General features: G+C 56.4%; 2 protein-coding genes across 2 annotated transcripts in view; both read right to left on the bottom strand.

Annotated features, from left to right (window-relative positions):
* BEST2 (bestrophin 2) overlaps nucleotides 1-989 on the bottom strand; it is a 6,249-nt gene extending 5,260 nt beyond the window's left edge. Inside the window, 2 exon segments of the mRNA XM_014529424.1 lie at nucleotides 3-89; nucleotides 797-989. Of these exon segments, the coding sequence (XP_014384910.1) occupies nucleotides 3-89; nucleotides 797-989 (280 nt within the window).
* A 4,213-nt stretch (nucleotides 990-5,202) lies between these two features.
* On the bottom strand, nucleotides 5,203-12,131 carry ASNA1 (arsA arsenite transporter, ATP-binding, homolog 1 (bacterial)). The gene is made up of 7 exons (XM_005881557.2): nucleotides 11,934-12,131; nucleotides 10,963-11,110; nucleotides 7,279-7,427; nucleotides 7,048-7,198; nucleotides 6,229-6,336; nucleotides 5,954-6,151; nucleotides 5,203-5,543 (listed from the first exon to the last, which is right to left on the bottom strand). The coding sequence occupies exons 1-7, from the start codon at nucleotides 12,092-12,094 to the stop codon at nucleotides 5,412-5,414; spliced, it is 1,047 nt and encodes a 348-aa protein (XP_005881619.1). The 5' UTR covers nucleotides 12,095-12,131; the 3' UTR covers nucleotides 5,203-5,411.
* Nucleotides 12,132-14,257: the final 2,126 nt, after the last annotated feature.

The following is a 14,257-nucleotide window of genomic DNA, read 5'->3' as shown; positions in this document are numbered from 1 at the left end:
GCCCGACACGATGCACATGAGCGCGTCGGGCAGCGGCATGCAGAGGTACTGGTTCCACCAGCGGTGCACCACCAGGTTCACGTAGAAGCCTGCGGCAGAGCCGGGAAGGGGCGCTCGCTGGGGACACGGGGCAGGGGCTTGTGGGCCCAGGTTGTGGGAAGAGGAGTGACATGGAGCCCGCAGCAGCAACACCCGGCAGGCTGGCCACCTGGGCTGGGAGCTCGGGGGTCTAGCCCTGAGGTCAGAGTGGCTCGAGCAGCCTGGGTCACTCTGGTTACCTGGGAGTCACCTGAGATGGGGCCTGGGGTCTCAGTGCGGAGGCAGAGGCAACAGGTAGCCCCTGGGCCAGAGACATACGAAGGGGTTGGGCACAGGATCCATGTCGGGGCGTAGGCTGGTAACCCCACCCGCGTGGGCAGAGCACATGGGAAGGAGGCTGGGGCCAGGACTTGTCAGAGAAATACTTCCTAGGCTGGACTTGGGGGGACAGAGTCATGTGAGGTCCCTGGAGGAGGCTCCTGGGCCAGGACAGGGGCGGGCACTAGTAATCTTTGCAGACACAGGCGCAGTCCCCGAGGTGGCCAGGGGCAAACCCTCGGGTGACATGGGATTCTCAAGGGGCAGGTGACCAGGTGATGTCCAAGGGGCCACATCTGTCTAGAGGACGCAGAAATGGGGGTCTGTGGGGATGGATTTGAGGGGCGTCCCAGAGAGGTAGGAGTGGGGGGTCCCCAAAAGGCATGGATGGTTTCTGGGGCCGGGGGATGGGGCACAGGGAACTCGAGCGCGAACACACCGAGCACGAAAGAGAGGGGGATGAGGCTGGCGTACTGGTCGCAGTAGATGACCAGCTTCTCGAAGTAGCGCTTGTGGCCTTCGGCCAGCACGAAGCTGCGGGCAGGGGTGCGGGAGGAGGGGCGAGGCTCAGTGGATAGAGTGTCAGCCTGCAGATGGAAGGATCCAGGGTTCCATTTCAGTCTAGGGCACATACCTTGGTGGCAGGTTCCCTGGTCCTGGTTGGGATGCATGCAGGAGGCAACCAATCGATGTGTCTCTCACATCGATGTTTCTCTCTATCTCTCCCTCTCCCTTCCACACTGTAAAAATCAATGGAAAAATATCCTTGGGTGAGGATTAACAACAATAGCAAAAGTAATAATAATTTATTGGAACCAAATTGACAGCATGATGGGGAGCAAGATCTCAAATGCTCCAGGAAGTGGGGATTTGTAATAAAAGGCCAGCAAAAGAAGTCAAGCCAAGGAATTGATATAATTTAAGCAGAGACGTGAAGGCGAGTAAGGAAGGGGCCATGTAGGTATCTGGGGAAGAGCAATCCAGCCAGAGGGAGCACCATGTCAAAGGCCCTGAGATGAGACCTTGCTGGGTGGGTTAGAGGGATAGTGTGGAGTGAGTGAGGGGAAGGGAGGAGACAAGGGCAGGGAGGTTGCTCAGGGCCTTGTGAGCTGCGGAGAGGACTTGAGCTTTTATCCTAAGTGCGGTGGGAGTCATGGAAGCGTGTTATCTAATTTGGAAATAGATAAAATGGTCTCAAAATCGTCGTCGTCCTCTCCAAAGGGGTTGATGAGCTGCTCTGCCACCTGAGTGGGGAGAAGGGAGGTAAGCGGAGACCTGAGAGCCCCTGCCCGCCCCACTCCCGGAGCCCAGGCTCAGGGCCCCAGCCACCTTGAGCCAGCCGGCATAGAAGAAGAACTGCAGAGGTGGACGTCTGACTCAGCTCAACGTGTCCGCCCCGGCCCAGCCACCTCCCCGGTCCAGCCTCCTCCCAGCCTTGCTCAGCCCCGTATCCCGCTGCCGCCCTCCCCAAGCCTTCCCCCGCAGGCCACCCCCTTTCTGGACTCCTGCTCCCCACATCTTGCGCCTACCTCCTCAGGCCCTCACCAGCCTCCACCTCTCAAACTCTTGAGTCAACCGAGTTGCCTTCTACCCCATCCCATCCCATCCCATCCCCTTACCTGGGCTGCATCTACAGCTCCCCTACTCCCGGAGTCCCCAGTGCCTCCGCAGGGCCACCTGGGGAGCCTGGGTCTGGGCTCAAGGGAGTCTCACCTGGAAGTTGCGGTCGATCAGAAAGTGCTGCCCCACCCCATTCCTTTCTCAGATCCCACCTGTCCCCCCTCCCCCCCCCTAGCTCCCAGTCTCTGCCCTTCCTCCACCCCTGCACTCCCGTTTGAAGCCCTAGGAAGCCATCCTCAAGCCTCCAGGCCCCCAGGTTCCCTCCTGCACCCACCGGCCTCAAGCTGGCCCCTTCTCCTGCACAGCTACCCCAGCCTCCCACCCTCCCACTTAGCTATCCTTCCCCTTCTTCTGGGTCTCCTGGATCTGTCCTCTCTTCATTCTCCAGTCTTCCAAGCTCTCCACTCCATGCTTTGAGGGTTCTGAAGGATTCCTGCCTGATTCCTGCCCACAAGCCCACCTGTCCTCAGGGTCCCCTATTCCCCTGGGCCCTACTCACCTGATGGCAGGCGCAGGACACACAGGCACAGGGACAAGATGGGCAGGTGGCTTCAACGTTGGGTGTAGCTTAAGCCAGACCCTGGAGTGGGAGGGGGCTGAGTGGGCGTGGATAGTCCCTCCCTGGCCCGCACCCCTGGGCTGCAGCCTCAGAAATGTGTAGAAGTCTGGCCAGTTTGTTACCTGGAGCAGGGGGAGAAATCCAACCAGCCTCCCTCGCTCCTCCCTGTCTCTCTCCCTGGCAGTCACTGGCAGGTCCAAGGGATCTTGGATCCAGAGCTGGAGGAGAGGGCGGGGACTGTGTCCTTCCCAGTCACACACACACACACACACACACACACACACACACACACACAGCTCAGTGGGGGCTGGTTCACTCCATAGTCACCTGTAATCATACTGCCACAAAGATGTACTGTACTTAGAAACATACATCAGAGACCCGGGCACAAGTTCAGCTTCCCTCAACACGGACACACACCAGCTAAGCGCAGACCCCACCCAGAGCCCAGAGAGTCTTCACACACAGCCACACACCATCCCGCGAGGGTGGTAGCGCACATTTATTCCTGGTCTTCCCTGCACAAAGATACACCCGTGGTCACACAACAGATGTGGGAATGCCTGCCCTCTACACGGCTGCACATGCTCCTGGGGGCCTCAGATCCGTCAGTGTTGCAAGGACACACGCATACGACAGTGACCCCTCCTCCACAGCCACAGACCCTCCACAGTCCCATCCAGACAGGGTCATACCATAACTCATGAAACTCGCCTGCATTTGCACATTGATGAGACCCCCCCTCTCTAATGCCCCCTTAGTGCGTGAGCAGGCACCCCCGTCCCCCATAGATACACCTCAGATCTCAGACCCTCTCAGCATTGCCGTGAACACACAAGCTTGGGGACACAAGAACTTGTCCCCACATTTGCATGGAGGCAGGAGATATGTTCCCCCTTCACAGACACACCTACAAAGTGGACACTCCTGGCCTGGCACAAACACGCAGCCTCCCTATCCCATTCCCCAAACACACAGCCTGGTGTGGGAGGGGTGAAAGCTCTGAGGTCCAGACCCTGGGCCCCTCCAGTCCACCTTGTACACTAGGAATGTGGATAGCTTTACGAGGCTCCACCCGGAAGCCCTGTCAGCCAGGACACCTTGTTCCAAGCCTGGCATATGTCTGCCCCGCCTGGGGTAATTAGGAACTGGCCCAGGCTGGCTACCCTCAAACCTGCTCCTCGCTGTCCAGCTGCCGGACAGCCCATAAAAGTGGATGCAGGTTGGCACTGCTAGCTGTTGGCCCCAGGGGTGGGGGGCGGGGGCAGGGGACAGGCTTCAAGTTGATGCAGCTCCATTCCTGACCAGAGGCCCCCACTCCCTAGGATGTATATTTGTACACACTGCAGCCAGCTTCTCCCCTCCCCGCTCATCTCCCTCCTCTAGTCCACAGGGTCCCCACACACTTCTGACAGCTGGACACCAGCTGGGCTAGGGGCAGGTTGCCCAAGCTAGTTCACAGGCTTCATTGTAACAACGAATAATAACATCTGTAAAGATGTTACTTATTTCACCTCACTGAGTCCTTACAAGCAAGCTTATGAAGTTGGTGCTTGTCATTCCCACTATCTGGTAGGGAAACTGAGGCTCAAATGACACAGTCCTTTGACGGCACAGCTGGGATTTGAACCCAGGTGGTTCAGCTGGGAGCCAGGGGTCTTTGCCACTGTTTACAAATGCCACCCCAACATGCCCACACCCGCTTGTGCACACCCAGTACAGTCGAGTCCAGGACACGTTTGGGCTTGTGGCTGGGCTCCCCTTACATGCACGCACACCCTCACACACCCAGACCCTGGGTGCGCACAATTTGAACACTTCCTGACTCATGCGTGTCCTCAGGTACCTCTTGTCCATTTCCCCCACCCCCACCCAGCTCTGGCTTGGAACCTGCAAACATGAGGTCCTGCCAGTGCTGGGTCCCCCAGGTGGGGACGAATGTGGCTGTCCAGGCAGTTGCAGAGAGGAGTGAAGGGGATAAGGGGGCCCACTGGATGCCTGCCAGGGTGCTGTGCCGACGGATCCTTCCAGGGCCAGGTGAAGTTGTCCCATGGCTCTGTGAATGGCCACACTTGCCTCCATTTTAGAGATGAAGCTCAAACTATAGGAAAACATGAGGCCACTCAGTGAGATGGCTCTACAGTTAGGACTTCAGGGATACCTTTGGCCTGAGTCCTCTACCATCATGTCACCTAATCTGTACCTGGTTGTAACTGTGCTGGGTGGAGCGAATTCCATCCCACAGGGGCAGGAATTGGGGGGTGGAGACTGTTAATCCCTAGTCTGGCCAGCCCAGCCTCTGCCCAGGGTGCCCACTAATTTCCAAACCAAACAGCAGGCGGTACTGGGCTGCTGCCTGCTTAATCCGCTCCCCACCCGCCTGAGGTACACCAATGGGCCTCCTGGTTCCCACACCCTTTGAGCCTCAAAGGAAGGGGGTATATGCCAATTCAGGCGTTATGACAGGGACACCCCTACCCATAGAGAGCTAGAAAAAGCACCCCCTTACTGAAGACACCCACCTTCCAAAATTGCCATAATAAACACGCATCTTTGTTAGTCTGTTGTGACTGCATCCCTCTAGCTGTGACATCGTTGTGCAGAGTACAACCTGTGCAACTGTTCATGGAGGTGCTGACTCCAAAATCCTTGTATCAATACCCACAGTAGTTTAAGATCATTTTATTGAGAAGCGAGAGGCGGGGAGAGGTGAGGGGTAGCTACAGCCACCCCAGCCCCACCAGGGGGAACAGACCCCCTCCCCGCCTCCCACCTCAAGTGGCTCCCCCTGTACTCTGGGGGGACTTTGTGCAAACTCTGCCCCGGTAGGGTGGAGAGTGGGTGGAAATGGTAGCGGCTGGGGCTGGCAGCAGTGCTACTGGGTGCTGGGCGGCTTGTAGGGCTCCAGGAGGAGGGCAGAGAAGGTGTTGACCTTGTCTGCCCCCCGCACCTCATGGGGAAGCAGAGGCAGCTTCACAATGTGGAAGTCTTCATACAGGTCCTCCATCTGTGGCCGGGGCAGGGGGCAGAGGACATTGGTCAGGGGCCTGGCTGCAGTCAGGGACAGAATGTGGGTAGATCGAAGGGGTTGGGATGGGGGCCTCCCAGGGTCAGTCTTCATAGGGTCACAGGTGGGAGTGGTGCCAGTGAGGTCAGAGTTTCCAGGGCTGGACCTCTGGCTCCCCAGGGTCAGAGGTACCCAGGCTAGGCCAGCCCGATTCTTTCACGGCCAGAATTAGGGGGAAGGGACTGAAGGAGGGGTGAAGAGCAGGAGGCTGGGGCAGAGGTCAGAGGGAGGATGGAGCAAAGACTCAGAGCGCGGAGTAAATGGCTGGGGGTGCCATGGTTAGGATGGGCCGGGTCCCCACTGCCAAGATCAGAGGTTTGAGGGCTGGGTGGATGGCTGGGCATGCACACCTGGTCCAGGTACTTGGCCTGGATCTTATGTCGGGCCTCACACATCTTGCAGGGCTTCTCAGGGTCTGGGAAGACGAGTTGGTTGACAATGATGTTGTGCGTGTCGATCTTGCATTTGGCCAGCTCTTGGATCAGCCGCTCTGTCTCGTACAGAGACAGGAACTCGGCGATGCACACACAGATGAAAGTCGTCTGCTCCTGCAGGATGTGAGAGGACAGTGAGGGCCAGGTGCTGGCCCCGGAGCCTCTCACTGTCTATGTGCACCATGACTCACAGGATCCTTGAACTGCTCGCTGACAGAGCGGATGACAGGCAGCGTCTCTTCCAGCTTGGAGGCCAGCTGGTCTGCGTTCATATCCCCTAGGCCCAGCATGTTGCACATCTGGGGGGAGGACATGGGAGGGCTTGAGGCTTACCTGGGGCCATTATACCTCCTAGGTGGGGGGCCTGCTAACCACCTCCCAGTGGTTAAAAACCTGGGCCCTTGAACAGACCACAGGGGGCAAATCCCAGCTCCGCCTCTTTTGGGGGACTATAGCCAGGTGGCTTGACCGGAATACTGAGTTTCCCCATGTGCAGACCTTACCTCCAAGGGCTGGTATGCTAGATGAACTGAAACATGTCATGTGCTCAGAACAGTGCCTGGCACAAAGTAAGCGCTCTACAAATGTGACTAATCTGGGACACAGGTACCCAAAGGGGGATCACACACACCACCTTAGAGGTGGGATGTGTGTAGAAGTGGGGCTGTCATGTTATCATGCTAACAACAACAGGGACACTCGCATGCTCTCCATTTGACAGAGGAAGGTGAGGCCCAGAGAGATGAAGTGACTTGCCTTAGGTCACATTAGAATGCAAAACATTTGAACCTGGGCTGTCTGGCTCTGGAATATGTGCTTTCAAGCTGTCTGGGGCACTCAGCAGGTAGGGGCAGGGACACCAAGTCCCCCATAATGAAGATCCCCTCCCCCCCATTGGGAATCGTGGATCCAGAGTTTTGTGAGAGAAAGGCTTTTGTCACTGCACATCTGGGGGCCTGAGGACTGGCTCCCACTCAGGGGACACCTGGATGCCCTGGGGCCCTGCCTGCCTGTGAGATGAAGGGGCTGATCTGGTTCTTGATCTGCATGAGGCGGCCTAGGCCCCGCTCCACGATGGTGGGGAAGTTGAGCAGCCTCAGCGTGTGGCCCGTGGGCGCCGTGTCAAACACCACCACTGAGAAGTTCATGCCCTTCACCAGCCTGCGGGGAGATGAAGGTCAGGCCCACTCTGCTCCCTCTTCCACCCCAGTCCCAGGCCGCACTAGCCTGCTGGGCCTGACCTCATGACCTCTGCATAGCTCATGGCCTCGTCAATGCCTGGGAAGGCGCTCATGGCCTCCTGCATCATCTTCTTGCCCATGCTCAACATGTTGTCCTCCTCGAAGAACTCGTCAGGCAGCTCTGCCACGCCAAGGCTGGGGTCAATCTCCTGGGGGGGGGGGAACACAAGGGACCGAGACTCAGGCTGCTTCTGCTACTCCCAGGGCCTTCTCACCTGGGGGGCACCAGGGCCAGGGGAGCCCGAAGAGGGCCCCAACCTCAGCCCTGCATCAGGCCCCATCAGGGAAGAGGCTGGGGAGACCCCCAAGGTGCCATGGCCCTCCCTCAGGCATTAAGGTCTTCCGATTGCTCAAAGGGTCAAACAATTTTAAAAACAGATGGAAAATTGCAAATTTTTGTGATCAGTGTCCACAGAGGGAAGCCAAAGCCCTCTGTAGGGCTTGCACTGGCTGTTCCCCCACCCGGCCCCTGATTGCTTCCAGATTATTCTCTAATGTGAGTCTTCCCTCACCATCTCATCTAACAGGGCAGACACAGTCCTCACTGTCCCACCTGCCTTTCTCCTTAACATCCAGCCTCCCTTCACATGATACACTCATCACATTTCTCATCTGTCTCCCCACCCAGAATGTCAGCCCCCTGAGGACACCAGGAACTGTCTGCACACAGGAAGTCCTCAACATAGATGTGGAATCCACAAAGACATGACCATCCTTGGGGACTCTGGCCAGTCCTAACTTGATGCCTCCTTCTCTATCCTCCTCCTGTGTCACCTCTCCTTGGTGACTGCACAGGTCCTGTGATGAAGTCCCCCTCACTGGCCTCAGAGGTCCACTTCCCCGCATAGAGCTTGTGTATCCATTGCCCGACCCATCACACCCAGTCACACCCTTGATGGGTTATTCCTAGTCACCGGGTCACCTCTGAGCTCACATACCCCATTCTCTGACCTGGGCCTCCTTGCCTCCCGCTTCAGTTATTACTATTTTAAAATCTGTTTTTATTTATTTCAGAGAGGAAGGGAAAGGGAGAGAGAGATAGAAACATCAAAGATGAGAGAGAATCATTGATCGGCTGCCTCCTGCATGCCCCACACTGGGAATGGAGTCCACAACCCATGCATGTGCCCTGACTGGGAATCGAACTGTGACCTCCCAGTTCATAGGTCGATGCTCAACCACAGAACCACACTGGTCTGGCTGTTATTTTTTTAAATATGTTTCTATTGATTTCAGAGAGGAAGGGAGAAGGAGAGAGAGACAGAAACATTAATGATGAGAGAATCATCTATTGGCTATCTCCTGCAAGCCCCCTACTGGGAATCAGGCCCGAAATCAGGGCATGTGCCCTGCCTGGGAATCAAACTGTGACCTCCTGGTTCATGGGTCAATGCTCCAGCACTGAGCCATGCCAGCTGGGCCTGCTTCAGTTATTTAAACCTCTTTGGGCCACCTCATTCCCTCTCCCCTGACCCCAGTTCACTGTCAGTGTCCTTCTTGGCCGGCACCCTTACCCGCCCAGGCTCCAAAGGTTGCCTCTACAAACACTCCCCCTCCCCTCTGTGGTTGCCAAAATCCCCATCCTGGTTATTCCTGGGTCCCTGGTGTGGCTACACTGAGGTGAACACGAGGGGAGCACACCTGACAAATAACTCCCACCTGCTCCCCATTCCCAATCACAAACTCCAATGGCACCCAACAGCCAGACCATCCACTCTTGCAGTGTTTATGTCCCATCTTATGCCTCCTCAAACCCCTTCCGTCCCATTCACTCCTTGCTCTCTGCTGAGACTTGTGCCTCACCTGGGCCTCAGAGAGAAAGAAAAGCTACTGGCTGTCAACACCTTATCCCTTCCCCCCAGGAAATGCCCCAGGCCCTCCACCTTGCCTCCGCATCCCTGGCCCCGGAGGAGTCCATGTAAGAGGTCTGTGCGCTGTATGTAGCTCACTCCCACCCGAGGACAGTCCTCTGTCAGCATCCTCACTCCTTCCTGCAACACTACTTGTCCCTCCCTGTAAAGTATTTGCATTGGCAAACAAACATGCTCCAGCGTCTCCTTTATCAAAAAAGCCCTCCTCAACCCCGCTTCCGTCTCTCTCTAGTGATGGCCCCATTTCTCAGCCCCCATCATGGCGATCACCGTCTCCATTTCCTCAGCTCACACATTCTAGACAGCCTTTTGCCCCCACTCACCAGTGGTCTCTAAAACGGATGTACCTGCTGGAGCAGACAACCTCTTTCTGCCCAAATTCCTTTGTCCTCCTGGAGCTCAGGAGGCTATAACCTCTGTCTCTCCTCCCACCTCCCCGGTAGCTCCTTGTTGGCCTCCTTCACTTCTGGACCCTAAATGCTGACACGCCCTCAGGTTGTCTCTGGGCCTCTCTGTTCTCTCATATTCTCCTTTACTAAACAGCTTTAAATACCACCCTCGGGACAGTGACCCCCCAAATCAGTATCAACTTCCTCTGAGCTCCAGGCTCACACAGTTAAGCCACTGTCCTGTGTCCCCACTTGGATGTCCAGTGGGCACCGTGGATTCACTGTGGTCAAAATAGAATTCCTGACTTGTCCCTTCTAAACCTGCTTCTCTGCTAGTCTTCCTCATCCCAGCTGCTCAGGGGCCAACCAAGAGATGTATTTAGCCCTACACCAGCGGTTCTCAACCTGTGGGTCACGGCCCCTTGGGGGGGGGGGGTAGAACAACCCTTTCACAGGGGTTGCCTAAGACCATCGGAAAACACATATATAATTACATATTGTTTTTGTGATTAATCACTATGCTTTCATTATGTTCAATTTGTAACAATGAAAATACATCCTGCATATCAGATATTTACATGACGATTCATAACAGTAGCAAAATTACAGTTATGAAGTAGCAACGAAAATAATTTTATGGTTGGGGGTCACCACAACATGAGGAACTGTATTAAAGGGTCGCGGCATTCGGAAGGTTGAGAACCACTGCCCTAGACGGTTTGGCTCAGTGGATAGAGTGTCGGCCTGTGGACCTTTCTCCCCCAACACTCTGCCTCCATCTTAGTATTGGCTGCCTCATCTCTTGCCTGGTCACTGCCCTTACTTCCAGCCTCAACTTATAATCCATTCTCCGCATGGCAGCCACAGGGAACTTGTCAAGGCTATGACATTGCCCTGCTCAAAATGAACAGCTCCCTATTAAACTTGGAATCAAGGCCAAACTGCTCCCAGTGACCTACCAAGTCCTACACCACATGGCTCTGACTGACCTCTCTGATGGCTCCCTCCCCTTGCTCACTAAGCTCCAGTCGCTCTGGCTTCCTTTTTTTTTAAAAAAAAAATATATTTTATTGATTTTTTACAGAGAGGAAGGGAGAGGGATAGAGAGTTAGAAACATCGATCAGCTGCGTCCTGCACACCCCACACTGGGGATGTGCCCGCAACCAAGGCACATGCCCCCGACCGGAATCGAACCTGGGACCCTTGAGTCCGCAGGCTGACGCTCTATCCACTGAGCCAAACTGGTCAGGGCTCTGGTTTCCTTTTTGCTCCACAAGCATTCCTCAGTTGTTTCCCTGTGGGTAGCTGAAGAAGGGGCGAGACTGGAATGACAAAGGATGTAGATGGGCCGATGGAAGATGTCCACAGGAAAGGCCTGAATGGGCCGTGGCCAGACTGGGGAGCTGAGCCTTGCTCTACTCACCATGGCAAAGAGGTTGTCATAGCCTTTGACCTTGGTGGGCACCTTGGAGAACTTCTGGTCAAATGCATCGGAGATGTTGTGGGCCGGGTCCGTAGAAATGATAAGAACACTCTCCCGCCCCTTGGATAGCTGGACTGCTAGGCTGCAGCTGGGCAAGGAAAAGGTCAAAAGGTAGGGAGCACGGGTCAGGGCCTGCTCCCCGGGTCTGCATGGGGAGATGTGAGGCTCAGAGGCCGGGGCCCTGAGAACAGGGGTGACTGTGGGATCAGTCCCCAGTCTCTGTGCAGGGCCCTTCTCAGACCTTTGCTAAGACCACTCCAGCTGGCGAGTGGCCGGGTTCAGTCTGGCCTGATGCCTGCTTCTTGTTTGCGGGCACAGCATGGCAAGGTCCAGCTGTCCAGCCAGCATAACTCAGGGGTCCCTTGCACCCCCTCAACCCTAAGCTAAGGGGTCCCTGGAACCTCCTACTGCACTCGGGATGGTTCAGTCCCATTTGTTCAGGATAATTTGCCCCAGGAACCCCTCCATCTCCTACCGGTTGACTGGAATAGTCTGATCACCTACCCTCTCTCGCTCCGTTCCCCACAACCCCACCCCCACGTGGGCACAGAGTAGCACGTTTCACCAGACGAGGATCGTTTGTCCCGGTGCCCCGGCCCCGACTCTGAGCTCCCTCCGGTGTGCCCCGCAGGCGGGGACCCCTAAGGGCTCTCCCGGCCGCCGTGCGCTGGGTTCAGCGTGATTCGGCCCCTGAGCCCTAACGGAAATGGTCCAACTCAGAGGGTGCCGGGCCTGAATCCGGGAGGCACCGTCCACGCGCTCCAGGTAACTTCTGGAGAGCACACTCCGGAAGGCCCCGGCGCCCCTCCCTCCCGTGCCCGGCTCGGCGTGGAGAAGCCGGTCCCGGGCCGCCCCCTTCGCCTAGTGGTCCAGCCCACCGGTCTCCCCGGCTCCCGCCGCGGCCTCCTTACCTGCAGGTGGTCTTGCCAACGCCACCTTTGCCCCCGACGAAGATCCACTTAAGGCTGCGCTGCTCGATGATGTTGCCAAGCGTGGGTTCCAGCGGTTCCACATCGGGCGCATCCTCGAACTCCTCCGCTTCAACCCCCCACCCGGCCACCCCTGCCGCCATCTTGGAACCGGCTCACGTGACCACGCGGAGCGCACCACGCCAGGCACCTGCGGGGGGAGTTCTCGGTCACATCTCCAGCGGGACCAGCAGCCCGAGGGACGTTCCCCACCCCCTGGCTTTTAGGCGCCATGGAAGAGGCTATAGTTCCAGTGTTCTCCATTCCCGGGGCTTACCTTGTTGATCTCTCGATTGTTTTCTCACGGACGCCCCCCGCTTAGTTAACATATTGGTACGTTCCAGAATACTCCCCTTCACTGATTGGACCCCAAGTCTGGCAGCACTCCTTTCATTGGCTACTTTTTCTTTTTTTTTTTTACTTTCTCCAATCACTCGCAAGTGCCGGTAGTCTCCCACCTCTCCTTAGCAACCCACCAAGCACCCGGTTCATACCCTTTCCCTGAAGTTGGATCCCAGACTCGCCCTGGCCTGACGCTATGGGCTCAACCTCAGGTCGATCATTTCCCCCCCCCAGTTCTCTAAACTGGGTCCCCAGATCGTCTCATGGCCGTCTCCTTTGTGAGCCACCCGGGCTCCTCACGCAAACCAATCAGACAGATTGATTAGTTGACTGAAGACGTCTCCTGAGGCGGCGAATGGCCTAGCCCTAGAGGGAGACCGCCTCCAGTTGTGTGCAAGGCCCGCAGACGCTTGTCCAGTGCTCCCGGAGCCCCCGTGCTGGGCAGATCAGGGCAGGGATCACACTTGCAACCGCGCTCCTTGTGTTTCCTGTTCCGAAAACCTTCTTGCAGTTTGCTCCCCATGGAAGGGGAGACTCCAGTTTAGCGAATTCCCCCTGTTGGACCTCAGCAATGGACAGGAATACAAGCTGGGTACCAGGCCCTTGGCGGACACTTTTGTGTGTGTACGTGTTTGTTTTTAAGCTATTTTATTGCTCTGGCCGGTGTGGTTCTGTTGGTTGAGACTCCTTCCCTGTACCAAAAGGTCGCCGGTTCCATTCCCAGTCAGGGCACATGCCCGGGTAGCGGGCTCTATCCCTGGTTGGGGGTGGTGGTGGCTGGAGGCAGCTGATCATATCGATGTTTTCTCTCTCTCTTTCTCCCTTTCTCTCTAAAATCAAATTTAAAACATTTAAAAATATTTTTATTGGTTTTGAGAGGAAGGGAGAGAGAAACATCAATGGGCTGCCTCCTGCACGCCCCCTACCGGAGCTCCAGCGCGCAATCCGGGCGTGTGCCCTGACGCCAATGGAACCAACCACCTTTCCTGGCACCGGACGACGCTCAACCAACTGAGCCACGCTGGCCAGGGCTTGGCGGACACTCTTGATAATAAGCGGGGGGACTCCGGTTTAGAAAGCTCAAATAATACCCTGCTTCTGAGATGGGACCCCCAGCTCCACGGAGCTCCATCCAGGGACATGTCATCAACCCAGAACCACCTCATCCAGGCTAGAGATGCTCTCTAGACTCAGTTAGGGACCCATGTTCCAAGGCAGCGGTTCTCAACCTGTGGGTCGCGACCCCTTTGGGGATCGAACGACCCTTTCACAGGGGTCGCCTAAGACCATCGGAAAACATATAATTCCATATTGTTTTTGTGATTAATCACTATGCTTTCATTATGTTCAATTTGTAACAATGAAAATACATCCTGCATATCAGATAGTTACATGACGATTCATAACAGTAGCAACATTACAGTTATGAAGTAGCCACGAAAATAATTTTATGGTTGGGGGTCACCACAACATGAGGAACTGTATTAAAGGGTCGCGGCATTCGGAAGGTTGAGAACCACTGTTCCAAGGTGTCAGTTGAGCACACAGCCTCAAAAGGGATCCCTCTCCCCACTGAGATTATCTCTGGTGCCAAGAAGGGGGTCCTAGCCACGGAAAGCTATGCCCCCCACACCCCCGCCCCCGTCTCAAGCGGAAACCTCACTCCTGAGAGCCCGCTACACCACGTCTCTGTGATGCCCGCCCAAGCCTAGCTGAACGGAAAAGCCCGCGGATCCGCCGGCCGGTTTTTACCCTCCTTCGCTCCGCCCTCAGGTCCCGCCTCCACTGCGACGCCTTGAGGACCAGACGGCTCTTCCCGGCATGCATTGCCCGGGACCGACTAGTCGGGCGCCAAGCGCGGGCCGGAGCGGCCTTCCCGGAGTCCTTTGCGCCGCACCTGGTGACAAAATGGCTGCCCGAGGGTG

This window comes from Myotis brandtii, unplaced genomic scaffold (genome assembly GCF_000412655.1).
Source record: "Myotis brandtii unplaced genomic scaffold, ASM41265v1 scaffold680, whole genome shotgun sequence".
Classification (NCBI taxonomy): domain Eukaryota; kingdom Metazoa; phylum Chordata; class Mammalia; order Chiroptera; family Vespertilionidae; genus Myotis; species Myotis brandtii.
The sequence above is the reverse complement of the archived record's forward strand: the minus strand, read 5'-3'. Positions and strand labels throughout refer to the sequence as shown.